The 27,150-nt window shown below is 34.6% G+C and overlaps 3 protein-coding genes and 1 long non-coding RNA gene across 10 annotated transcripts; 2 read left to right on the top strand and 2 right to left on the bottom strand.

Moving 5' to 3' along the window:
• Nucleotides 1-882: 882 nt before the first annotated feature.
• On the top strand, nucleotides 883-5,545 carry LOC109155931 (plant cysteine oxidase 4-like). Of its 3 annotated transcripts, none has more exons than XM_019303647.1 (6): nucleotides 883-1,012; nucleotides 1,467-1,802; nucleotides 2,907-3,052; nucleotides 3,211-3,358; nucleotides 4,876-5,082; nucleotides 5,178-5,545. In XM_019303647.1, exons 2-6 carry the CDS (start codon nucleotides 1,703-1,705, stop codon nucleotides 5,294-5,296), a joined length of 720 nt encoding a protein of 239 aa, XP_019159192.1. In that variant the 5' UTR covers nucleotides 883-1,012; nucleotides 1,467-1,702; the 3' UTR covers nucleotides 5,297-5,545. The 3 variants fall into 3 exon arrangements, with proteins under 3 accessions (XP_019159192.1, XP_019159193.1, XP_019159194.1); XM_019303648.1 differs by lacking the exon at nucleotides 883-1,012 and adding an exon at nucleotides 1,047-1,173; XM_019303649.1 differs by lacking the exon at nucleotides 883-1,012 and adding an exon at nucleotides 1,192-1,357.
• A 59-nt stretch (nucleotides 5,546-5,604) lies between these two features.
• On the bottom strand, nucleotides 5,605-8,628 carry LOC109155929. Of its 2 annotated transcripts, none has more exons than XM_019303644.1 (3): nucleotides 8,236-8,628; nucleotides 5,948-7,733; nucleotides 5,605-5,859 (listed from the first exon to the last, which is right to left on the bottom strand). In XM_019303644.1, the coding sequence occupies exons 1-3, from the start codon at nucleotides 8,313-8,315 to the stop codon at nucleotides 5,821-5,823; spliced, it is 1,905 nt and encodes a 634-aa protein (XP_019159189.1). In that variant the 5' UTR covers nucleotides 8,316-8,628; the 3' UTR covers nucleotides 5,605-5,820. The 2 variants fall into 2 exon arrangements, with proteins under 2 accessions (XP_019159189.1, XP_019159190.1); XM_019303645.1 differs by having other exon boundaries at nucleotides 5,611-5,859; nucleotides 5,948-7,903; nucleotides 7,954-8,627.
• Nucleotides 8,629-15,857: 7,229 nt separating this feature from the next.
• LOC109156055 (serine/threonine-protein kinase EDR1-like) lies at nucleotides 15,858-26,955 on the top strand. Of its 4 annotated transcripts, none has more exons than XM_019303845.1 (18): nucleotides 15,858-16,059; nucleotides 17,438-17,728; nucleotides 18,710-18,913; nucleotides 19,704-19,895; nucleotides 20,032-20,291; nucleotides 20,479-20,598; nucleotides 20,753-20,842; nucleotides 22,382-22,477; nucleotides 23,458-23,544; nucleotides 24,119-24,239; nucleotides 24,353-24,653; nucleotides 25,444-25,567; nucleotides 25,706-25,725; nucleotides 25,807-25,963; nucleotides 26,070-26,132; nucleotides 26,199-26,358; nucleotides 26,471-26,549; nucleotides 26,630-26,955. In XM_019303845.1, the coding sequence occupies exons 2-18, from the start codon at nucleotides 17,471-17,473 to the stop codon at nucleotides 26,698-26,700; spliced, it is 2,403 nt and encodes an 800-aa protein (XP_019159390.1). In that variant the 5' UTR covers nucleotides 15,858-16,059; nucleotides 17,438-17,470; the 3' UTR covers nucleotides 26,701-26,955. The 4 variants fall into 4 exon arrangements, with proteins under 4 accessions (XP_019159390.1, XP_019159387.1, XP_019159389.1 ...); XM_019303843.1 differs by adding an exon at nucleotides 16,625-16,737 and having other exon boundaries at nucleotides 15,869-16,059; nucleotides 26,070-26,358; XM_019303842.1 differs by having other exon boundaries at nucleotides 26,070-26,358.
• Nucleotides 17,267-21,599, bottom strand: LOC109156059. The gene is made up of 3 exons (XR_002049963.1): nucleotides 21,295-21,599; nucleotides 18,351-18,352; nucleotides 17,267-17,278 (listed from the first exon to the last, which is right to left on the bottom strand). It is a non-coding gene; the product is annotated as an uncharacterized LOC109156059 (long non-coding RNA).
• Nucleotides 26,956-27,150: the final 195 nt, after the last annotated feature.

Raw genomic sequence — 27,150 nt, 5'->3', positions numbered from 1 at the left:
TGTGATTTTTAAAAGTTTAGGTGCTTAATTGACTATTGGTGTAAAGTGTAGGAGCCTATTTGATTCTTTTTCATTTTTTTTTATCAAGAGATGAGGGCGACACCTGAAAAACAAAGAAAGGTTAGCTACGATTAATTCCTTCTCCCCTATTAATGGAAATACGGCTGGGAATTTGGCTCATAACTGGTCATCCCATACAATGTCCCAAATTTCAACCGGAGCTTCATCATAGACTTTAAGACCGAGTTGGTGTGAGTGGGTCTTCGTAGCTAAGGTGTCAGCAACTTTGTTCTGTTCCATGCACACGTGACAAAATTCGACGTCCATGAAGCCACCAACTGCTTAAAGACACTTGCGAATGATATTGTTCTGCTACTCCCTTCTGTTAATATCCCCTCTTAAGCACTCAGCCGTCATCTTGGAGTCGCATTCAATAACTAGTCTTTCCATCCCAAAATCCTTGGTCAGTTGCATTCCTTGAAACTATTGAGGGGCTACACCATGATTTATAGTTGGAAATTTTTCAGAATATTTGTATTATCTAACTAAAAAACTTGACGTACTATTTGAAGAGTGTTAATTGTTTGTTTTCTTTCTTTTTCTTTCTTAATGTTAAACGGAGAAGATATTTTGGTCATATCAAGTGATTCAAAATATGTAAAAAAAATTTTGAATGTGTCTCCCTTTGAGACATGTTGGGTTCAAACCAACTAACCAAGATACCAAAGTCTTGTCTTATATATTTAGTGTTAGAATACCTAAAAAAAAAAGTATTTATTAAACATATTATTGTGAAAATGTGAAATATATGATTTCATTTGATTTATGTTGCAGGCGTGACGGTTCAAACTTTAATCCCCACACAAGAAATAGACCATAAAGCTCCGACCCGTGACGGAGACCCGACAACCTCCAAAAAACTGCAGAGAAAAACAATCTTTACGCTAACGCAATCAGTCTTCGTCCCCCTTTCCTCGCGCGATCTCTCTCTCTATTCGATGACGTGTACTAGGTACGACTCTCTAAAACCTTAACTTTCCTCACTAAGGTTGCAGTCGCCTCCCGGCTACCCAGCAGTGTTTAATGTTTTGTAGACGTATATCCGTAGCTATATATGTATGTATAATTCTGGTGTGTTTGTTGCCATAGCTCCCAGTCGAATTTATTTATTTCGTAAGTTGCATTTTCATGTCCTCTGCTCATTTCCAGCTCCCGATCAAAAAATCAGGGATTTTCCGTGTTCACATGATTCTGTGCAATTTGTTAGGAGTTTTTATTGGGATTTGAACCTGGAATGCTGTATAGATTGTAGAAGGATAATGTAATGGTTTGTGAAAAAAAATTGAGCTGTTTGGAGGTGGAAACAGGAAACTGTAATATAACATTTAGAAAATTCCAGGTTTGGATTCTGATCCCTGAATTCCATGTTGTTTGAAATGCTGACTTCAAAAGTTTTGTTTGTTCAGAATGTGGTGCTGAAGATAGAATGTGAAAGAGGATCAGATAAGCATAGCACGGATGTATAATCATTGTACGATACAAGTTCCAGCGAATTTCCTCCCCCATTGTGTTCTTGAAGGGTCTTCTGTCAAATAGAGGGCCCTTCAGACCAGGATTTTAACGTTATCATCTAGCTTTTATAGCCAGCAAGATAAGTCTCCTTGTGTAGATAGTTGGTGTTAAAGTTCTGTGTTCGACAAAAATGCCTGCTGTTCAAAAGCTTTATAACTCGTGCAAGGCATCTCTCTCAACAAATGGACCCGTTTCTGAAGAAGCTCTTGAAAAAGTGCGTGCTTTATTAGGTAGGAGACGTGATGTTTTCTTAACAAGTTCCATTTAAACACCCAGTCTTTCTCTGGGATATTCACCTTTCATCCACATGCTCATTTGCACATATTTGTTTATTGAGTTTTCAGTTAAGTTTCTAGTTTACACCATATTTTTTGCACCTGCTCAACAATTAAATCAGTCACACAACTCTGTTTCTTATAGTATTTAGTTTTGTCTGCTATGAATGTTCAGAATTTACATGCAGAGCATAAACTAAGTTATTTTTGAATAATGATAAAATTTAACGTGTTACTGAACTTATCAAATGTGTATTACTCTGTATTATTGTAACTATATGGAATTGGAATATTAAATGATCTTTGCCCCTAAACATCCTTTGAATGTTATTTTCTTGTCTTTTTCATTTGGATATTCTGATTGTATTTCATGCTTTGTGAACGCATAGTTATTAGGAAATTTTCCTTATTCCAGAAACTATAATATGACTCTTTTTCGTAGAGTAATTGTTTAAGGTTGATATTTATTCATTTTTGTGTCAAGCTCTATGATTCTTTGCACATGGGTATATATTTCTTACGCAAATGAATAAAATGGATATTACGTTAGCTTCATTAAAAGACTGTATATATATATATATATATATTGAATTTATCACTTTGTAGCTGATTTCCTAAAACATTCCCTCTATCCCAAATTCCCAATGAATACATTCCTAAACAAGGTACTTAGGTTGACTTGCTTTTTTTCTTGTGAAAGGCATAAGTGAGTACTTTATTTAATACGGAGTACTAAATAATAAATGGTCTACAAGAAAATTTATGCAATGTATTAAATAGGCAGGTTTAAATTTTAAATGGTAACTGAAAGTCTGCACCGAAGCTGTTCAAAATAGCTGCGGAATCTTGACATAATAGTTAGGAAGGTTAGGGTTTGGCTTGAAATGTCAACTTTAGCTGCCTAAATTTTACTGTTTCTTTGCCTTTTATTGCAATAAGATATTTGATGCTGTATTACCACGTACTTAGAATAGCTCATGCAATATCACAAGTAACATAGTGTCCTTTGTCATCTATCTCTCTTTTTGATAAGTTTGGCACTATCCTTTTTTGTTTCAGATAAAATCAAGCCTTCGGATGTAGGCCTTGAGCAGGAGGCACAAGTCGTACGAAGTTGGAATGGTAGTTCACAGGAGCGTAATGGGAGCCTTCAGTCACCACCTCCTATCAAATACTTGCATATTCATGAATGTGATAGCTTCTCTGTGAGTTGCATATTTGTTTAACTGGCTTTTTATTTTGTGATTGGATGAAATTTAAGGCTGACAATGAGTTACAATGTTGTATGTTCCAATTATTTTAACTTGAGGAATCTAATAAATCAAGTGATTGAAAGATGCAAGTGTATTGAATAATGTTACAGATTGGAATATTCTGCATGCCACCTTCTTCTATCATTCCTCTTCATAACCATCCTGGGATGACAGTGTTAAGTAAGCTTCTGTATGGTTCTATGTACGTGAAGTCCTATGATTGGATAGATGTACCGGGGTATCCTGACGCATCTCAAGGTGTGTTATTTGAAGTTAATATTTTTTTTTTGAACACGAAATTAATATTTTTTTTCATCTGAAAGTTATCAATTGAACTGTTATTGCTGATATTCAATTTTATCCTCTTTCTAGGCTCAAGTATCTCATGATATGCGACTTAGTTTATAATTTTATTTGGGGATACTGTTGTTGATTTCTCCTTACTAAGTTGTGGCTATGTGGCTATTGCTGTCTTTAGCTTCTGGTTATGTTCCTCATTGTTTCTTTTCTTGAATATCTGGAGTGTTGTTAATTATATCTTGTTCACCTCAGCTCCATTTCACCCAATCATGATTTTCTAGCACAGAACTTTGGGGGAACAGGAAAAAAAAATCTTCAGAAGGGCTTGAGTAGTTTAAGGGTGTGTTTGGAAACCAAGAAAATGTTTTTTGGAAAATGAGTCATTTTCCAGAAAATAATTTCATTTTCAGTGTTTGGTTGCATTATTGAAAACTGTCTTGGTATGTTTGGTTCATTTTCTGGAAAATGAGTAGAATTGTAATTAAACATTTTAATTGTTTTATTTAGAATATAAAAATATTAAAAACAATGTTATTTATTATTATTATTATTATTTAAAAAAAAACCTCTTGTTTCTGGCGGAAACTAGTAAATACTAAATTCTGGTTTCCGCCGGAAACCAAGGTTGTGATTGTTGTCGGAAACGATTGTGGTCGGAAATAATTTTTTGGCCTGTGGAAAATGACTTCCGCTAAATTTTGGCGGAAGTCATTTTCCTCCAAAACATCCATATTTTCCCAAGTCAATGGAAAATGATTTCCGTTGACTTGATTTTCTAGGCACATCCAAACACTGGAAACCCGAAAATTGATTTTTGCCCTAAACTGACCAACTATTGAAATATGAAACTTGCTCATTTGTCCATATGGAATAGAAATTGATAGTGTAGCATGATTGTAGATTATAACCATTGTAATGCGATAGTTTTGTGGCGTGACAAGTGTATATAGTTTCCTTTTCCTCACCTAAGTCGGGAAAGAGGATTCTCGCTAATATCAAATAGTAATTTCTAAGATTTTGTTTACCTTTGTTATAATCTAAGATTGGGCTATAATGCACATGGGCCCAACCTAAAAGATTGAATCCAATCAATTAGCTAGTCTAACTTATAGCCTTATAAACCCATATGTTCTCTCTTATTTTTATCAATGTGGGACTCTTAACAACCTTATTCAACTATTGCTTTGACTGAAAGTTTATTGCAGCATTTAAAAACTATTTACAGTGAAGATTATGCAATTTCTCATTACTTAATACTTACTAACCACAAGTTTCCTTGTTTGATTCTTTCCAATTTAATATGAGAACATGACATAAATGATACTGTCGAATATGTTTTGGATTGTTTGTGATAATGTCTGGTTGGATAATATTTTGTTAGTATTGTCATATGTATTGTTGTGAAGCATTCTCTAATTCTCTTGGATCTTTGTCATGATAGCTCTATCATTAAGCTTCAGTTCTTTGGGTTTTAGGTGCAAGACCAGCAAGGCTTGTTAAAAATTGTCAGATGACTGCTCCATGTGGAACTACAATTCTCTATCCAGCCAGCGGAGGCAATATCCATTGCTTCAAAGCTATTACTCCTTGTGCAATTCTCGACATCCTTTCTCCACCATACTCATCCGAGGATGGACGACATTGCACCTACTTTCGGAGGTCTCCTAAAGGCGATCTTCCTGGTAAGGGCACTCAATTCCAACTTTTGTCAATTACTATGATGCGACGTGTCTTAGTATAATAATATTATTGCTGCAATTTCTTTCTTTCACTTAAGGTGAGCTCGAGGTGGATGGTGTAACAATCTCAGGAGTGACCTGGTTGGAAGAGTTTCAACCTCCTGATGACTTTGTAATTAGGAGAGGACAGTACAAAGGCCGTGTTATAAAAACTTAAACTAGTAATTTTCTTATTATTATTTTTTATTTTTACCCAATTACAAATCAGGCATGTTGAGCACATCTTTTGGGTGTTATTGAGGTGAATTAGTTATATGCTTAGCCAATTTGAGAATAATTTCTGTTGGTCAGAGAATAGGCATTGTAATGTACATAATATAGTGTACATTAATTTTACTGACCTCACCTTAAATTAGTCGACAGTTAGACTCGTTTTCAAAGATATAATTTATGAAACATTAATACATTATGGGCTTTAGATTTGAGATGATTGAATGAGTGATGGAATACTCTGCATCTGCAAGGTGTAGCTAGTATAACAGACTAAATAATCTTTACCAAAAAAAAAGTATTTGTACTCTGCTATATTATTACAGGGCAAGGAATGGTAATAAATATTTACAGTGTCTGGCTGTCAGCTCTGTAACTAGTATTAACAGAGACTGAGGATTGTATATTCATGATCACTGTTGGATGAATCCATTAAAGCACAGGGAAGAGAAAGACGAGTTCAGAGGACTTCTACAGAGCTTCTGGTATAGGTCTGAATGGCATTAGCTCCTGGTTACATAAGAAAGTTAATTATGTCAAGCACTTCAGAAAACTATTAGCTGAAGAAATTGAAATTGTAGACTTAGCTCTTGTCTACCTGAGAATTCCGCAAGTGTTGGCCTTGCCACTTTGTTGTTTTAACAATTGTTTCCCACTTAGGAGCCTGGTTTCTGGGGTTTCCAGTTCCTTGTTTGGGGTGGAAAGCGGAATTCTTTGTGGATAATGAAGGTAAAGTGCGAAAAAGCCATGAATCTGATGGGGACTTTGGCAATGGCGGGGGTACTGGAAATTCTTTGAACTCTCCCTCTTCATGTGGATTTTCTGGCTTTGCAGTTCTGTCTTGCTTAAGCAAACCTTCATCAACATCGTTATTTGCAGCCTTAACTGAGGTGATTGTTTCCTCGTAATATTGTTCTTGTCCATCATCATTCCCTGGCTTCCCTCCTGGTTTGGAATTCAATTCATCGGCTGCAGATAGGGAATTGAAGTTTGAAGTTTCTTGAACAATAGGCATGGTTTTAGCTTCTTCATCCACAGAGGTTAGCTTTTCAGCATCATCTTGGAAATGATCTACCATGTGTTTCTTTACTGTTGTTACAAGAATCTCAATTGTTCCCTTAGCCTCAGGAGAAGAAGATTTGGGAACTGGAGACTCTAACTTATGTACAGTATCTACATACACAGTTTTCTCTGCCACGCAATTGTCTGAATCTTGCTGAACTAAGCTATCCTCGGCAGCTATTAACTCCTGAAAGCTTTTGCAGGCTTTTTTGGGTAGCCCCAAGGCATCAATACTCACATTGGTTTCAGGTGGTTTGTTATGGTTGTCTGAAACATCGCTATTCTGCAGCTTGTAAAGGGATGATTCTTCAGGTCTCTGATTATTATTACTCTTAAAAGTAAGCTTCTTTTCAGACTCATCAGTCTCAACTCCACTGCATAAACCAGCATATGAAGATCTAGCCTGCATTCTACTTCCAGGAGGCTTAGGTACGCGAGTCCTTACACTCATCCCGGGTACTGGATTCAGAAAGCCAAACGAGCCTCTGAAACAAAAACTTGGTAATAATCCGCATGCTTTTACAGGTATATCTTCATGACTATAATCATCATCATCACTTTCTTCTTCATAATCACGAGGTTGGTAATAATGCCTTGCAGAACTGTGTGCATACAGCTTTTGAGGCTGCCTGTCTGGCTTTACTACCTTGTTCAGCTGTCTTGGTTGCTCTTGAAAAGCTTGCATCTTCTTGGGAGCATATTGAGGTATTTCTGAAACCGTCTCTGAAGCCATTGCCTTTGCTGCTGGTAGAAACCGGTTAATCATGAACTCCCGAGTTTGTGGATCTGTTGATGGTCTTCCCTCCGGTTCATCCAACCCACTTACGCTGCAATTCAAGAAGACCGATGATTGGGTTCTAGAGAGCGTATCAAGGGCATCCAAAAACACGTCCTCTTCATCTGCAGATTCATAATTATCATCATTATCCTCCACCACAGCTTTCGAGCTGTTGAAACTTCCCGGGCCATTATCAGAGCTCCGTTGATTGGCTACTGAGGTTCTCCCAGGGGGAAGCTTTGGCACAGGCCTTTCTCTGGTATGATCAGCTTCTGGTTTTACTTCATCCTTTGGTTTTCCTGGAATCTGCTCCCAGAAGAATGGCACAACTCCCGGGTTGCTCACCGGGCCAGATTTCAGTTCCGATTTATAACAAGGAGGTTGAGGAACACTCCGTTTCCTCCCAAACAAGTCATTCTGAGATCGTGTCATGTCATCTTTACCTACTATCGATGAGTTTCGTCTTACAGACAGAAGAGGTTGGTTAAGGTTTAGCCGTTTGTCCTCCATCAGATTCCTCAGCGACATGAGGCTATTGCTATTCCTGTACAGAACATCATCAAAAACCAACAAAGAACATGAAAAGCAGCAAACAACTGAGAATTCATGCACAATCAGACAGCAAAGAAAACTGCCATCCCTCTCTCTCTCTCTCTCTACTATACAATGGTGAACTGCAATTCTGCAAACAAGAACACCTCTCTCTCTCTCTCTCTCTCTCTCTCTCTCTCTCTCAGAGCCTCTTATCACAATCAAAAACCGACTTTAAACTCTGGGTAAAAATGGGCAGTTGCAGCAACCCAGTGTCGGTAGTTTGGTCGTTCAAACAGACATATCAACAAAGAGTATGAAGACAACCTTGGGAACCTTCACTGCCTTTACCATTTTTGTCGGCAGTTGGTGCTGGCATAGGGAAAACGACATTTCCTACTGATTGTCCCCCATGGACTCTTGGAAATTGCCAGACAAAAAACCAAATCACAGAACACCAAGAAACAAAACACTACAGCTGATCACCAGGAAATTAAAGAGCAGAAAGAACTGACCTTTGATCAAATGCCGAATCCTGCGGGCTCAGAACTGTGTTCTTGGATGAATGATCAAAGGATACGTCTACGTCTTTCATATATCCATCCACCAGCTGGAAAACACTGCAGATCAGAGCAGCCAGAAGACGACTTTGAATGGAGGACAAAAGATGAGTTGAGAGAGAGAGACAGAGAGAAGACAAGTTGAACAAGGAATAAACCAGTAGCTACGCTTGTGTCAGCATAAAGACCCACATTTTTTTAAGACTTAAAAATCACTTTCTTCACGAAAGCATCCGTGCCCTGTTCCTTTCTGGTACTGTAAAAAGGGCTTACAGTAATTGAATGCATCTTTTGATTTTGCAAGCTTTGTGTACAGTGACAACCTTAAAAGCATCAATCCATTTCTTGGTTGATACCTTTGACATTTTTTTCCTTACGTAGCGTTTGGTTGGAAGGAAGAAATTAAGTAGAAAAGAAATTGTAATTCGGTGGGAATAAAGTAGGAATTACTTAGGTTTTTGTTTTAGTACATAAAAAATAATAATACAGAGTACTATATTAAGAGTTTTTCTTCCCATAGATTATGCATGCTCTCGCAACATCTAAAACTTATGCTCTATTACAATGTAGTAGATATTCATAACTATTTTCTCAACCTACTTAGTATATAGAGTTAATACCGTCTTGACCGAGGCTCAAACCTACAACCTCTCATATAAGAATCCAACCTTGGTGCCATTAGACCACAAGGTGTTGGCTTGTGTTCCCTTTATATGTTACCTCATCTTTTATTATTTTTGTAAAGATATGACTTATGAATTAATCAAGCAATACTATTACACTGATAGAACATATGACTTTACATATAGCGTGAGATTCGAGACATTTGCTCAACTAATAGACCTTAGACTATTTGATTTCAAACCGTCAACTTAAGATTCAAATAAGTGACCACTGCAAGACAACTCCAATTAGATTGGTTGGACAGTTAGCTTAGTAAGTTTTAAGTTTAACTTCTCGTCAGAGTTGTGTATTAGTCTTTTTGATTTGAGCAAGTCAACTATAAACAACCTAGGCTAGGCTAGTTTACCCCCTTATGATCTTTTACGGACTGTGGTCACAACGCGGCAGACTTCACCTTAGACCTTCAGGTAGTGGTTGTGAGTTTTCTCATAAATTTAAAAAAAAAAAAAAAAACACACACACACACACACACACACACACATACACACATAAACGACAACCATGCTGAATTGTAAGGTAAATTGTCCTTATGTGTTTGGGATATTGTAAATTATTGCAGTTGACATATATCGATTGTACTATATATAACTCATTGAAAGAAAGCATAGATGGGCAATTGAGTGTAAATATATTAACATTATAAATTTATCATAATGAATTAATTAAAAGTATAAACTATTTATTAACGAGATGTTTAGATTCTCATTATTTTATAAATGGTTAAATTCTATTTTCTAATATATGCAGATATTTGTAGGTTTGGACCATGTGAAGATATTGATGTATAGAGGGGACCTCATAAATAAGTGTCATAGTCACAGCACAAGGATCATTTGATCATCCAAGTTTGAAATATGGGGAAAGAAAACACTTTCTGGTGGTCCTGTGCCACTCAATAATTGCTTATTTGGTCATCATATATCATCTGTTTAATTATTATGGAGGTCCCTTTTCTTAGGTAAAATCATCTTTTTTGTCCATTACTTAATACTTAGCATCATAGCATGACTAAGATTATTGGTCCATTTGTTTGTCTCACCCTCACAATAAATTATTGAAATGCTCTATCCACTATAATGATTTTGCTATTTTAGTTACCCTCTTCTAATTATATTTGATCATAGCCTTAATTATTAACTTTGTATTAATTTTAATCAATTCATGATATTATTTTGAGGAGTATCAATATGTACTAGTCGGCTAGGCTATCCTACTGCAAGTCAACAAAAAATTCACGGACATCGCAAGCTAGCTCTCGAAGGTTTGCCGATTGGAACACTCTAGCCCTAACCACTAACCAGTAACCACCTCATGTGGGCAGTGGGCTGGCGTGCGTTGCGGGCTTACTCATATGTTAGATTTTAAAAAATTATTAAAAAAATAGTTATATTTTATTGCCTATTATATTTTAATATATAATTTTTAAAAAAGATAAATTTTAATTTTTTTTTTAAACAAAGACTTAATGCATCAAATCATTATACATACTATATTTTAATATCTTCACCGGCTCTATTTTTTTGCCCTAACCGATGAACTTTAGCTCTCTTTTGAGATCCTTAATTATTTCATCTATTTTTTTATTGCCTATTTTAGTTATTCAAATGATTAAAAGAAGTACAAATTTGATAATTAATAACATTACTAAATAAATTAAAGTTAAAAAAAGCAAAGCAATAAAATTACTATAGGTAACAAACTATTTCAGTAATTTACTCTCACCTTAATTAATTTCAAACTTGATCATACTGTCTTTGCCTTTTTGACCACTCCCACTTTTTATATCATTAGTGTTTCTTCTGCTTTAATTTTATTCCCATTATGAGCTTTGGAATTGTGACCAATTTCTCTGCACTCAAATGATGTTTCAAACATGCAAGATAATATAATGGCATAATGTGTGTGTGTTTTTTTTTTAATGAGAAAAATTTACAACTATTACTTAAGAGTGTGTACTCATTAACTTTTAAATGTTCTGTATGACAGGTTTAACAGAAAAGGTGTTAGCAAGAAATTCTGAATACTTTATACGATAGGTTCGGTTGAGATGGCATTGACAATAATCAAACTTGTAATCATTATGTACGAAAATTATGTTTCACGCACTTAACCATCATTTTCGGGCCGGCATAATGTGTTCTTGACTATGGAGGAAACCATTAATAAGTATGATGCTCTTAATGATTATAATATCTCGTTTGCTTGAAATAATTGGAATTGGATCCATCAAATCTTAGTTATGTTTATAATCAAATTATTATATTGGCCAACATACTTTAGGGTCCATCTAAAAGTTTATACCTTACAATAATTATTAAAAAAATATAAAAGTTACATAGTATACACTCTCAAGTAATAGTCGTAGGTTTCCTCGTTACTTGAAAAATAATGTAAATAAATATAAATTTCATGTTAATTTTTTTTTTTTTTTGGTGATAATTTTATAAAATTACTTTAAACATTACAAATTTTACAATGTTATGTAAAAATGTCATTTTTTAAAAAAGTGATATATTTGTAATTTTAACAAGTTATATAAGATTTCAAATTTTATTTATTTAAATACAATATTTTTATGAAATTCCGGTGTAATATTTCTCTAATTAAGAATGCATTCTTTTAAGGTAATACTATTGGGGCACTATAAACACAAAATATTCTGTGACCATTATTCTGTGGATCATATTTTTAAATAATGTGCATTTAATACATAAATAATATATTTTTAATATATTAAAAATGTATATTGTATTAAGAAAAAATAAATTATTTGAATACTGAAAGTATATTATTTTTCATACATGAATAATGTACATTTAATACATAATAATATACTTTTAATATAATAAAAATGTATATTTTGTTATTGTCCATACAATATTGTGGATCATGATAGATTCAATAATTTGCGAGTACTCTCTGCCCTATTACTTGTAATTATTATTTTTTTAGTCCACAAGAAAACCCACCTACTGTTATAATGCGCACAAAATAAATATCGCCTTTATATGTTTTTTTTTTTTTTCCTTCCCAAGAAATATATTGTCGGTTTCTAAGTGGCCTACAAACTGGTAAGCATAAATAAATGGGCCTGTACTAATCAAGTACATATTGGACTTCCCCCGCTCCACTATAAAAGCCCACAAAATTTGAAAGAGGACTTTGGCATTAGGCCATTAGTGCATTTATGGCAATTATTATCATGGATCATCGTTTACTTACCATTATGAATTTTGGATCGAGATGACGAGGTACATAATTCATATAAAATTTTATAATACAAGACATAACAAATCGCAATACAAGATAAATACACATGTTATATATTTACTTATTTTTCAAATTTAATTTAAGTATATAATTTGTGTTCATAGGCACATTATCTACAACACAAGATACATAAATTCATAATGAGTTAATACCCAAAATCGTCCTCGACTATAGTGATTTTTCTCAATTTCGTCCTAAACGACTTTGGTGACCTAATATCGTCCCAGACTTTTGTGTTTCGCTCAATTTAGTCCTCCATTTGTTATTCCGTCAAATTGGTGTTAAATAAAGGGACAATTCAGTAATGTCAATATTGATCTCTCTTTACTTTTAACTTGTGAAGTGCAAAATTCTTCTTTCTTGTACGAATTACACCCAAAATTATTCTCGAACCTGCAAATCAAATTTTATATTCGCAGTTTTAGGAGTAATTCTGGGGGTAATTCGTAAAAAAAAAAAGGGATTTCGCAGTTCACATGTATATGAGTAAAGAGATGCCAATATTAAAATTACTGAATTGTCTATTTATTTAACACCAAATAGACAGAATAACAAATGAGGGACTAAATTGAGCAAAAACACAAAAGTCTAGGACTAAATTGAGCGAAACACAAAAGTCTGGGACGATATTAGGTCACCAAAGTCGTTTAGGACGAAATTGAAAAAAACCACTATAGTCGAGGACGATTTTTTGTATTAACTCGTTTCATAATATAAGACACAATTACTAATTTATTTCAGGTACATAATTAATACTTTTAAGGTACAAAATTTTATAATACAAAACAGAAAAATTCTCAACATAAGACACATACACATGCACTAGAGTCCATAGAGCACTGTGAACCCTGATCCATGCAAAGATGTCAATGAGGCGGGACGGGAGCGGGAGCGGGAGCATACCCCGTCCCCGCTCCTGACTTTCTACTTTATTCCCTATCACCGTCACCGTCTCCCCACCGAAAAAAGGAAATATCTCATCATTTCCATCCCATAAGGATTATTCGGGGATGAGAAATCCCCTATCTTATTTATAATTTATAAAAATATAAAAAGTTTAATTACATTTAAATAAGTAATTAATATATATTCAACTTGAATATTTATATCTCAAGAAAATAGACCCTAAAGTAAGTAGATCCAATATTTATAATATTTCTAAAATTATTTATATATTATATACATAGTATCACATATATGTATGCGTTGTGGAGCTTAAATGTATATAGAGTAATATACTTATATATACATACTAGTTTTTTACGCGCATTGCGCGATTGGGATAATGCCCAATATTTTTTTTAAATAAGTACTTTAAAGTATATTAAGGCAGGATTATATTGAAATTGTTCATGCATAGATAATTGAAGGTTGAATTTGCGTATTTAAATAGGTAATTCTTCTCCCAAAGGTTGAGTCCCCAACCCCAAGGTAATTCTTCTCCCAAAGGTTGAGTCCCCAACCCCAAGGGCCCCCTACACTCCGACCCGACAGAGAATTGTGGGAAGTTGTAAATCACGGTGACTCAATGGTTCAGCAGACAGAGCCAAATGCTGATACGCACAAGGAATCTGCCAACTTTGAACATAATTCCCGCACTGCCGTCGCCGAGGTTCAAACCTTGGTCTCTTCTCTAAAATACTACCCACTAAACCATTGAGCTAAGCCCGTGCGGGTTAAATAGGTAATTCTAAGTTTACAAATGCAAGATAATATAGTCAAGATTGATTATAATTATCAATAAAATAATTGTATAGGTATGGTTGAAACCAAATACGGGACATAAGCGAGAACAAATAAAAATTAGGGCATAAAATATTAAATATATACTAATATTGTTTGAGGAGATTCCGACATTAGGATTTGTGGTTAAGTTCTATTAAGACTTTAATATTAGAATTAGATTAATGGTGTAGTTATAATTATATTCTATATTAGACTTTAATATTAGAATTAGACTAACGGTGAATTAACGGAAAAAAATAAATGGATAATCATATAATTAAGGATAAATTAGAAAATCTTAAAAGAAAAAAATTAAAACCTGAACAATATGAACCATTCATTTGATTTAATAATTTGGCGGTCATTTTTTCAATGTTAATAATTAAATAAATTCGCTGGTCAAATCCGCTAGTATAATCCGCTAACGCTAACCGCTAACTGCTGATTGTCAAACAAGGACATTGCGATGTAGTTCTCACTACAATTTGTTGTGTAATTTGAATACTCTCTTTGTCACAAAATCTCTCAAGTAGTTAATATGGTTGGCTTTATTAATTATATTTTTTTAATTTTTTCATGGTATTAATAAAATACTTGGTAAATAAATATATAGCATTATTTTGTATTATAACTTTGATATTTAATTAGAAAAATAGTGCACAAAAAAGATAATAGATAATGTAGTGAATATAATCAATTGATGAATTTGAATGTAAAAATATTTACATTTGAGAAAAATAAAGACAATATAACTAATGAAAATATTTCTTTTAATTAATTTATTGATAATTAATAATTTTTTTTTCACTGAATAAAGACATTTTAAGGATAATGTAGCGAATATAATCAATTAATAAATTTGAATATAAAAAAATTTTATATTGAAGAAAAATAAAGACAATATAACTAATAAAATTATTTCTCTTATTTAATTTATTGATAAAGAATGAATATTTTTTTTTTTAAATAAAGGCATTGTGGATACATAATTATAAATTAAAGAAATACATATGTATTATTTTTTGTTGTAACTACTAAAATATTATTTATATAATTTAATAAGAGTAAAATAGAGTACTAATTATGTCAACTTTGATTGGGATGAGATTCGAACCTAAGACCTTTTTCTATTGAAATCAATGAGTAAGTTAACGGTGAACTAACGGCAATTCTTAAAATTTTAACGGAATTAGTAACGGTGTGTGGGTATTTTAGGAAATATAACTAATAAAATTATTTCTCTTATTTAATTTATTGATAAAGAATGAATAATTTTTTTTTTTAAATAAAGGCATTGTGGATACATAATTATAAATTAAAGAAATACATATGTATTATTTTTTGTTGTAACTACTAAAATATTATTTATATAATTTAATAAGAGTAAAATAGAGTACTAATTATGTCAACTTTGATTGGGATGAGATTCGAACCTAAGACCTTTTTCTATTGAAATCAATGAGTAAGTTAACGGTGAACTAACGGCAATTCTTAAAATTTTAACGGAATTAGTAACGATGTGTGGGTATTTTAGGAAATTTTAGTGTAAAATTTAAATTTGATCAATCTTTCAATCAATCTGAGCCATTCATTTGATTAAAATCTGTGACCGCCATTTTTTCTACCCATTATAGGCCTAACTCTCTTGGGCTCTTATTAGTATATATATATATAGTAGATAGATACTAGATATACTTGAAGCCATCTTCATACTAGTCTTTACGACTTTATGTGTTGACTTAATTAGTCATCGGATCCTTAATTAGCCAATAGTAATGTTGGAAGGGTCTTTAAGAAAAAAAAAAAAAAAAAACAAAAAACTCCATGAACAATACGGAGTACCTTCCTAAAATTATGATATCATGATGATGGACCGAGTACGCAATATAAATGTGTAATCGAATCAAAGCCCCGCCTATGACGTCTCTCCTCTTTCCTCGTTTTCATCTCTCCCCCGAATGTATTGACTCCATTTCAAATCGCGTGAAGCTGTCTCGGCTGCATTTCTCGATCAGACATGAAGCTCACTCTTCCCAACTCGTAAGGTTCCAATGCTATCAGCTAACTGCCTTCGGATTCATGTTCGGAGATCTGCCGCCGGTACTAACGCCTTTGATCACACTCATCTCGTTCCATATATTTACTGTTTACATATGTGTTTATGAAGTCGAATTGTTATATATGCGTATTCAGTTCTTATGTTAGTAGTTTAAAGCATTGCCGGCGTTTGAATTTCTGTCTCTGGAGTTCAAATGCGAGTTTGGATTGAATCGCGTTCTCTGTGCTAGAGAGAAGTGAGAGATTGGATTTGGTAATACGTGGAGCTGGATTGGGACTGAATTTGACTGAATTCAGCTCACGAAATGATTATGCACTCGCTTTGAGACTAGAGGATACTGAAAGTTAGTGCTGGATTTTTTTTGTTAGCGAGTGGTAGGAGGAGTTAGAAGATATAAAAGGTTGGTCATGGTGGTTTGAATCTGGAATTTAGACTCAGTAGTGTATTGGTGGAAAATCATGGGGCTGTTGGATGGATTTTTATGTGATTAGGTATGTTAATATTGTTTTGTTTAGTTCATTCCAATTTCCAAGGTAATGTGTTTGTAACTGAAGGTAACTGCTATACCATGTAAGGACGAATGGCATATGACTTGTACTTTTGAAGGTCCACTGCAAGCTGCCGATGCTTATAGATGTGAGCAAGGACTGGAAGGTTTTGAAGGGGATTGATTTGAATTTAATGGGATTATGGGACTGTAGTTTGCACTATAAGTTGAGGCCTTAAATAGTTTGTTTGTATCTCATACATGGAAATTATTTCTCCAAAGCACTTTAAATTATCACCAATTCTCAAGTCAAAGATATTATCTATATGAACATATTCTTTAATAGCTAAGCTTTTTCTTAAAGTCTCAGCTCTTGCAAACAAAAACTGAAAACATTTTAAAACTTATTGCGTGCTCGTCAAATTGATGCAAATATAATGGATAGCTATCTTCAAATTACATGCTCAGGCTATTATTGCGTGCACGTCAAATTGTTAGTTGTCTGTTGGATGTGCTATGATGTTTAAGCCAGTGAAATTTCTTTAGTTTTCTGGATAATCCCCTCCCCTAGGTGTCTTCTACAACCTATAAGGGCGTGTTTGAGAGAGCGGTGAGATTAGAGTTATAGTGGTTGGAGCGGTCTACTACCACCAAACCCTCACTCCAGTTGAAAATGTTAGTAGTTGGGGCGGTGGACCACTCCAACTGCAGCATTCTCAAATGAATGCTTGGAGAGCGATGAGGTTACAATGGTGGACCACTCCCATAGGGCACTTATCGCTCCATTTTTTTAAAAATGAATTTTGGGATTTTACAGGTTTTATGGCCTTGGAAGTAGTGCAGTCTCCAAATCATGGCTCTTTCGTTATTATTAATTTATTATTTTTGCTTAAATTGATTTTGTGATTTGCAAACTTTTCATGGGGTAAAAGTGGCAATGAGATGGTATTGCAATTCCATTACCTATGGAAATGGATTATATGCGAGAAGAAGCGGGGCCAGAACAAGATCAAAGACCTCCTACTGGTTCATGGTGGCCTTCCAATTGTGTTGACACATTTGGATCTGTTTCCTTGGATGCTAACGATGAAACTCAGAGGAACGAAGAATTGACTGATAGTGAAGTATATGATAGTGTTTTGTGTCAGTCAGCATCCCAGATCCTCTGGAAAACTGGAATGCTCTCTGAACCAATTCCAAATGGGTTCTACTCAGTTATTCCTGTAAGTACTGAAGGTCTGAAGCACAACTTCTATGCTTGTTTTACTCTTTGTAGCATGCACTCCCAGCTGCTAAACTTTTTCTGTGAAATGCTTAACACCTAAAATCGTTGGCTTTATTTATCAATAAGTTTTCCGTGCTTTTAATTCCATAGGTATTCTTACATGCCTTACAAAATATGTGAGGGAAATAACTTAGCATTGGAATATTCATTTCATGGATTATCTTTTATGGTTTTGTCTGACAAGAAATGGGGTTGCAATTTTGAAATGTTTTAATTTTTGTAAATGATGTTGGATGCTATAATTGCTCAATTTTGGTGATTAAATAAACACGAGGCTAGAAGAGGGAACAGAAGAGATCACTGCATATTTATTAAGGACAACATAATATCTAGAAAGTACAGAGAACAAGTTCTTGTTCCTTCTCAAGAAACTATAAATTTTATATGTGTGCAAAAGTTGGTTTTTATAAATGATATTAGGTGTTGGGGTTGCACCATTTTTTGTGCTTAATAAAATTTAACCTACAAGAAGGAATGAAGGAGATCATTAATATTCATTAAGCACAACAATTAGTTAGTAATTATAGAGGACCTCTTATTTTTTTGCATGAAACTATAACTGCTTACATATGAAAAAAAGTTAAGAGGTCCTCACTATCTATACATGGGATTTGTAAATTATTACAATTATATGGTTTTCACTTTATTTTGTCAACTTTTCCCGAATTATATAGCTGCATATGGAGAGTGATTCATATTTATTGTGATTGTTGCTAGATATGTTGACATTCTTATTCTGCATAGACACTGTTAATTTTTATTTGTTTATCCAATATGATGTAGCATGATAATCACAGCGTTGATATGAAAATCAATTACTTTTGATTGAAAATGATAATATAATGATGCCGAGCTCCAAAGTCTGGTGGTGATTTGTTTTGTTTCCCTTTTCTGTGTTTATTATTTCAAATGTGTACAGGAGAGAAGGCTCAAGGAACATTTTGATGATATTCCTACTTTTGATGAGCTTCGTTCATTGGAGCTTGAGGGTATAAGAGCAGATGTTATACTTGTAGATGGAAAGAAAGATAAGAGGCTTTCTATGATAAAGCAGCTAACTGTTGCACTGGTCAAAGGCTTGAACTCAAATCCTGCAGCAAAGATAAAAAAGATTGCTCGATTGGTGGGTTTGGTATTTGTAATACTTTATTGTTTTTGGGATATATATCTTGCACAATTACTTTTGTTAAAATTTCCATTCTCTCTCGCTCGCTCTCTCTCTCTCTCTCTCTCTCTCTCTCTCTCTCTCTTGCAGTTTTATTTGGCTATCTTATGAAAAATGAACTTGTCTTGGACACGGGTAAAAAGTGGCAAGTTATGAGGAGAGCTTGCTTGTTTTATTATGGAAGAGTAAAAGATGAATAATAGAAGTTTAAAGCTTCAAATACCCTGTGTCATATTCAACCCCTCCAACATTGAATAGAGAAGTAGCAAATCTCCTTTAATTCCATCCCCACCACATGTCAGACCAAACACCTTTGATGGTGGATGATTCACTAGGGATAGGAATATGTACAGCTGCACACTCTCTGCCCTTGTGCTTCTCCTTCTGGACCCTAAGATAGTTCTCTCATACGATAAGTAGGTGCTTCACTTATAGTTTGAAGCTTAGTGCAGTCTGAAAACATTTTTTGATATTTGATTTTTATTTCCTGCCAGGGAAGTGCATGGGTTGAATCTTCAATGCTATTACTTGTAAAATTTCACCATAGAATGATTTAAAACCTTACTTGATCTCTTGTAAAGTTTCCCTCAAGAAGGATTCAACAAAGTTTGTTAACCACTTATATGAATCTTACTGTAGGATTAGCAAGTTGGTCACCTTAATTAGACTTCACTAAAATTTGATCCGTTTTTGGCTGCTTGTTTGAATTTTCACAATCTTTCTTATTCTCTTGTGACTTTTTATTTAGGTGTCTGACTTTTACAAACGACCTAATTCAGAACTCAGCCCTGCTAAAGCTCCAGTTGAGGAAACCTCTCATGTTTCTGACAGCCAAGGTATCCAGATGCTGGGACAAATAAAGCATGGCTCATGCCGTCCGCGAGCAATATTATTCAAATTTCTTGCAGATGCTGTAGGTCTTGAGAGTAGGCTAGTTGTGGTAATTTATTCTATTTCTTCAAATTACTCATTTATACCATTTCACTTTCTTGCTACTCTCTCTTTCTCTCTTTTATTTTTTCAGTTTTCTACTTCTTCATACTATTTTGTTCTATTTGCAATTTATTCCCAACTAGGGTTTGTCAACCGAAGGAGATTCTGAGTGCATAGACTCCTATAAACATATGTCAGTACTTGTTGTGTTGAACTCGGTTGAACTACTTGTTGATCTTCTGCGTTGTCCTGGACAACTAATCCCTCAATCAGCCAAGGCTATTTTTATGACCCATTTATCAGCTGCTGGGGAGAGTGATTCTGCAGAAAATGATTCCTGTGATTCACCGCTGGAGCCCAACAGTCCTCTTTATGGGGTTTCAGAGAAAGTGGAACTTGAGAGGTTAGTCAAAGATGGTACCTTTTTGTTTATAAAAAAATTATATTTTCAGCGGTTATATTTTAGCCTTTATCCATCATTTTAAAATGGTTGGGTTGGGTTGATTGAGGTACCATTTCTGCTTTGAAATAAGCCGATAGCTTTGCCTTTTTTTATGGCATTAATCATTTTGTTCTCATTTTTACTACAGTGTTTATAAAGATGATGCCCTCCAATATAAACAGCAACTAGAAGCAGCTTCAAATGCTGCAGGACCTTCACTGAGGAATATGATTTTGCGGTCTTCTACTTCGATTGACAGAAAAATGAGGTATTATGTTGTTCATGCTTAATATTCTTTCATTTAAACTTGAATGGTATTTAAAACCCATTTCATATGAGGATATCTTGAAGGTTTATATTCTCCATATTCTCTATAGTGCTTTGCAGAAATGGTTCTTATGTGATATATTTCTCTTTACCAGTTTATCGCATAGCGAACCCAATATTCCTACAACATTTTGGAGGAGAAGTCGGAGAAAGATTATCACTGAACAAAGGACTGCAAGTTCAAGGTTCTTTTTCATGCCCATCATTTTCATATTTGATATGCCATAGTTTTTGTCAACATCGTCATATGAGCTTTTCTATTTCAAAATCATCCATTCCTATGTTCTGTGGTATGAATATGCTTGTTCAGACTTCAGCTGTGGTTCAAGGGTTCCATTGATGTCACTCTTGTATTAACACATTTATGACCAAACAAGGATTCCAATCCTTGAGTGGCTGGAATAAATGATAATACAAAATATCATTTGTGGGCTGAGTGGGTGGGAGGTGGACAGTGAGAGTCATTCCTATGGCAAAGCAAGTCTTGCTGAAGATGTTCAAGGCTTGCATCTTATGGAAAATATATTTAGTTAAGAAATTCAATGAGGTTGAATAAGTGGCCAAAAAGAGCCAATTATTATATTGTGGTTTACTTAATATCAAGTTGATTGAAATATGCCAATGATGCTTTTATAACTGTTGAAGTTGAGGGATTGAAAGGCCCGGCGGGTGGAGAATAACAACCACCCGCTAGTTAGGCGGAAGCAAAATATGTGAGAAACCAAAGAAAAAAGAAAATAGAAAGAATATACTCCGTATTATAATGAACGATTACAATAGATTGTCTCTCTGTGTACTCTATACTTCTATCTATATAAGGAGCCTATATTTATAGGAACATGGGGACTAAATCAAGATTAATAGAAATAGGAAACTAAGCCCACTCCTACTAGGAGTTCCCTAATATTCAACACTCCCCCGCAAGCTGGAACATCTAGAAGTTTCCAACTTGGATTAAAAAAAAGCACTCTACCTCACTCAAAATTACAAATGAAAATTAAATGCAGCTAGAGGATGGTTGGCTTCAAAAGAGATGGCGCTATGCCTGACCCTTCCTTGGGAATGAAGACGAACGCACCAAGGATAGAGTTGAACATGAACAACCTCAAGATAACACAACATAAAGTCATAAACACTCTAGGACATGCCAAAAAAGCCTTCATCAAGAGTGGTAGAGGCGAAAGGGGGCAAAGAATAGCAAAGAATGTAGTAGAGCCCATAGTAATGAAGATAAACCCAAAGCAACATGATGAAGATAGCACACCAATTGGCATCGACGAGAATAAGAGTAAAGTAGAACACCAGGAAAACAAAGTAAAATAGAACACCGATTGATTGTAGATAGTCAAACTCCCCCTTACTTGAAACATGGGAAATAATCAAAGGCCTTTAGAAATAAAATATAGTATTGCTGAAATTGAACATCCTTGGGATAAATATGGCATACCGGAGATAAAGAAACAAACACGGTTATACCAAAACACACTGGAAAGAAGTTTGGTAACAAACCCAAAAAGCTTTCAAACTTCACCGAAAGGTCAAAAGAAGGGCAAAACAACAATCTTGAAAAATATATTCAACAAAGGTTTCCTAATATTCAACAATAACCATTTACTTGTACATTATTATGAAAGCCTCTAGTTCATCATTCAATATGTATGAATTTTTTCTTGTGCATGATGTTACACAGTTTTGAATTTTTATTTTTTCTTTTAAAATTTCAGTCCTGAACATCCTTCCTTTAGAGGACGTTCACAATCAATGCTCAGTGGAGGTCAAAATACATACCAAGATTATTCAAAAACCGTTGATATGCCAAGGTATCTGCATGTATTTAATTCTGTTCCTTATGTTTGAATGTTAGATGCATTAGGAGATATATGTTTATATCTTGAAATTTGCCTTCTTTGCCTTCATTTTTTTCCCTTTTAGTTTTAGCTTATTCTATGACATGGCCACATGGGTACTAGTATCTGCCTTTCTTTGTTACTAATCAAGATGTCTTGGATGTTGCATCGGTTTATCTCTTGAGTATAAAGGTTGATGTTTATCTGGAAACCTTCCCTGAGCTTAGGATTTGTAAACACAGTTTTAGTCAAGTTTGAGGACCATGCAAATGGATTATGATGTGAAGTACTATTATGGATTATCTAAACTTGCATTTTAGTGACATGTTGGTTTCTGTTACTGCAGATATTGTGAAAGTTTGAGACCAAAATTTATTAACTGTTGGGTTCAGGCTTTTATTTCTCAACTGGTATCAAGTATAGACTCTATAGCTCAACCTATGAAACACCATCTCTCCTATGTGCTTGTTTGGACTATCGAAAGGCTTTTTGAAAAAGTCTTTTTTGAAAAGCCTTAATCTGAAGCTTCTCCAAAAAAGAGTCTCTTTTCTTCATATAGCCTGGAAAGCTTTTATATAGATACCTACCTACAGGTGTATGTATGTGTATATTATTTATTGATTTATTTATATCTTTGCTGTTTAGCGTAGCTTCTGCTTTTTGAAGCCAAACAAGCTCCATATCTCAAAGGGTTTTCCTGACTGCACATTAACTCATAATATTGTAAAGTCTGTAATTTAGATTTAAGCTTAGTACAGGTGCAATTTTTGTGCCAAATCTTGTCTCATCAACCAGTATTATCAATTCCAACGAGTTTCTAGATACACCCAGTTTGCCTCGTTTTGTTTATCTTTTGTTGTCTGCCTGCTAAATATTTTGTAATTATACTTTAGAACAATTGTTACTATTACACTTTTCATTGCTGAGTTTTATCATTTTTCTGATTTACACAGGTCAGAAGGTGCATCAATGTCAGAAGTACGGAGATTTAGAAGAAGAAGCATTAGTATTACTCCGGAAATTGGAGATGATATCGTAAGGTCAATATTACTGTTCTTATATTGTAACCATTATTGTTATAGTCATTTTGGTCATTACTGTCTTCATTTTTCTAGTTTTACTAAAGTCATCATACTCCCACTTCACTCTGCAATTCATTCTGAAGGTCTGTGAGGTAATGATTGAATAATTGTAGTCTGTAAGTTTGAAATATAGCTGTTTCAAGTCCTTAGAGAGTTCTTTAGATTATTTTCTCAAACTTTCTAAGGAGATACAGTGAAAGCCACTTTGCAATACATATAACACAACAGGTATTTAATTGAGAAATTTGGAGTGCAGAAGAGAACACATTACTACTAGACAAAGACAAAAGGGATTTAAGGATACATAGGGAAATATTTGCAGTCAGGACTAGTAATCAATGCCATTCCGATTTATTGTTGTTGTTATTATTATGAAGTATTGTGGAGTATTTATTTTGTGATTGTTTGGTGATAGTATTTCTGTATTAAATGGATTGAATTCTTACTTAAAAGATGGATTTTGTTTAAGATACTACTTGGTGGATTTTCAAACATTCACATCTCCATATTTATGCCATTTCAATTATATTAGGGCTGTTCGAGCAATGAATGAAACACTGAAACAGAATTGTATCTTGAAAGAACAACAAGAAAGTAGGCCACTCCCAGGTGCTTCAATTGACAAAGATGGTGCTTCTGCTCTTCACAATGGTGTATGCTTTCAGTTTTCTTTTTTTCCCTGCCCCTCTTTCCTTCCACTTTGCACAGGATCCTCCTAACACTAATTTTAGTTTTCGTGTTACTAACAAACTATTCTACCTTGTAGACATCTGATTTTCACCCTGATGACCGTGGTGTGATATTGGGTGGGCATGCTTCCTTATTTCCTTTTAAAAGGGAGTTCATGAGTTCCCAGAAGTCTTTATCATTGCCCTCTTCTCCTCATGAATTTGGGAGCCAGACTCCTGAAGGAAGCAAGGCCTCAGATCTCAGAGTATATGAAGAAATGGTGTCAACTTGGAATAGAATTCTAGAATCATCAGTGTTCCAGAATAAGTCTCTCCTACCTTTTGAAGAATGGAATATAAACTTCTCAGAGTTGACTGTTGGATCTCGTGTTGGGCTTGGTAAGCCTTACCCTTTTTCCAGTGTTGCTCCAACCTCCTTTACAATTAAATTGTCTGGCTAGCATTAATAATTGTACTTGTTTTTGCTGGTTGATGACCTGAATGTTTGTGCGACCTCATTAGCTCTGGCAATGTTTGTGCGACCTCATTAGCCACAAGTTCAAGTACAATTATGATATCTTTAATTGTTTGGTCTTGCTTTATGTTAGCTCTGGCAATGATTCATAGTGTATATCTGTGGGGGGATGTGCTAACTGAAACAGTTAGTATTGTGAGTTATGATATCTTACAGTAGGTATGAAGATTGAAGAATACAAGGGGCACGGATATCATTAACTTTTGAACATATTTAAAGGTTAACAGAGCAGGAAGAAGGACCAGAAGACCACTAAGAAGAGTGGCTTGTTTACCATAATTTATATTTCACGAATGCGAATCTGCTTTCAACCTTTATCACAGCAAAACCATACGGCTAGGTGCTTAATATGGGGTTCTAAAGAGTAAAGACAGCAAATATGAGACCTTAAAATATATATATATATATATATATATTGCTGGTTGCAGAAAATATGTGTGTAAAGTGTTCTTTCAGTGGTGTAAACTTAACCACTGTGAACTATGATTTTTTAGTAATCTTTTCAAATTCTTTCTCAAATCACTAAGAAACATTATCTATAGATATGCATAGAAAGCCAAAATAGATTCACCTGCATGTCTGGATAAAAACATTCAGGCTATTTATTTATTTTTGTCATTTTACTGTAACTGTTTAATTCCTGTCCATTTCTAGGATTCTTCGGAGAAGTTTTTCGTGGCATTTGGAATGAAACAGAAGTTGCAATCAAAGTTTTCTTGGAGCAAGATTTGACTGCTGAAAACATGGAGGATTTCTGCAATGAAATTTCCATCCTAAGGTATCTTGTTCTCTCTCTCTCTCTTGTTTTGTTTTTTTTTTTTTGAAATGGTCATATTGTCTAAGTAATCAGCTCTATTTCTTTCAATATGTATTTACACTAACTTGTCATTTTTCCTGTCTCTTTTGAGTTTTGCAGCCGTCTCCGGCACCCAAATGGTATGCCTTTCTCCAGCTGCTGTTGATTTATTTATTTGATATTGAAACATTGCTGATTTAGCGGATGTCTTTTCCTTACAGTTATATTGTTTCTCGGTGCTTGCACAAAGCCTCCACATCTGTCCATGGTTACTGAGTACATGGAGATGGGATCACTCTACTATTTGATTCATTTAAGTGGTCAAAAGAAGCTGCTCAGCTGGCGGAGGAGACTTAAGATGCTGTGTGACATATGCAGGTGGGTTATTTTTATGTTTAAAAACAACCGTGAAATTATGATGATAGGTTTTGTGTTGCAGGCTATTGTTTATTAACTGACTGTTATTTTCTATCTGGGTACTAAGAGGGTTGATGTGCATTCATCGCATGAAGATAGTTCATCGAGATCTAAAAAGTGCAAATTGTCTTGTGAATAAGCATTGGACAGTAAAGATATGTGATTTCGGTCTCTCAAGGCTAATGACAGATGCACCTGTGAGAGACATCACATCTGCAGGAACTCCAGAATGGATGGCTCCAGAACTCATTCGTAATGAACCCTTCACAGAGAAATGCGATATCTTTAGCCTAGGTGTTCTCATTTGGGAGCTCTACACCTTAAACAGACCATGGGAAGGTGTACCCCCACAGCGGGTAAGCTTACCTTTTCTATTGGTTCTATTTCTATAGCTATTCTTCTCTTATTTCCTTTATTTTTTAAAAAAAATTTCCTTATGGTAATCTTAAGGTTTTCTTTATTTCTCAGGTGGTGTATGCTGTAGCTAATGAAGGAGCACGGCCTGAGATACCGGAACCCGAAGGACCCCTGGGAAGACTAATTGCAGGTAATATAACTAATGAATGCATGGCTTAGTGAAAAATTTCATTTTTCTGGTCTTTAATTAGGCGAATACTTTGATTGCAGATTGCTGGTCAGAGCCCCATGTTCGACCTGGTTGTGAAGAAATTCTGAAGCGCTTGCATTCACTCAGCTAATGCAATCCATTCCTTTGTATATATACACATTGGTGAGACGCTAGCGCCTAAAGGCGTTACAATGTGACGGCTTGAGCTGTAAAGTTTTTTTTTATCTTTTGTAGTTCTAGCAAATGATATTTCTGCTTCATCGCGCTGTTCGTTACTGTAATGTTCAAACGATGAAGCGAAGGCCACTTATCCTCGTGTCTCGTAATTCCCCTCCAGAGTTTTCAATCTTGATGAATCCAAATGCTAATGTATGCGTATGGATAATCGATTCATGCACTATAACCCTGCATGCTAAATGACAAGCAACTCTAGTCAAGTAAGTTAGATAATTTATAAGTTTGACTTCTAGTAGAAGCACTTTATTTAAATTGGTTAGTGCAACTCTTGAGTAGTAGTTGCAGGTTTAAAAAAAATAACAAACTCGATACAAAACAAGAAACAACAGTACAACACCATTGT

This window comes from Ipomoea nil, unplaced genomic scaffold (assembly GCF_001879475.1).
Source record: "Ipomoea nil cultivar Tokyo-kokei standard unplaced genomic scaffold, Asagao_1.1 scaffold2704, whole genome shotgun sequence".
In the NCBI taxonomy this organism is placed as follows: Eukaryota; Viridiplantae; Streptophyta; class Magnoliopsida; order Solanales; family Convolvulaceae; genus Ipomoea; species Ipomoea nil.
The sequence above is the reverse complement of the archived record's forward strand: the minus strand, read 5'-3'. Positions and strand labels throughout refer to the sequence as shown.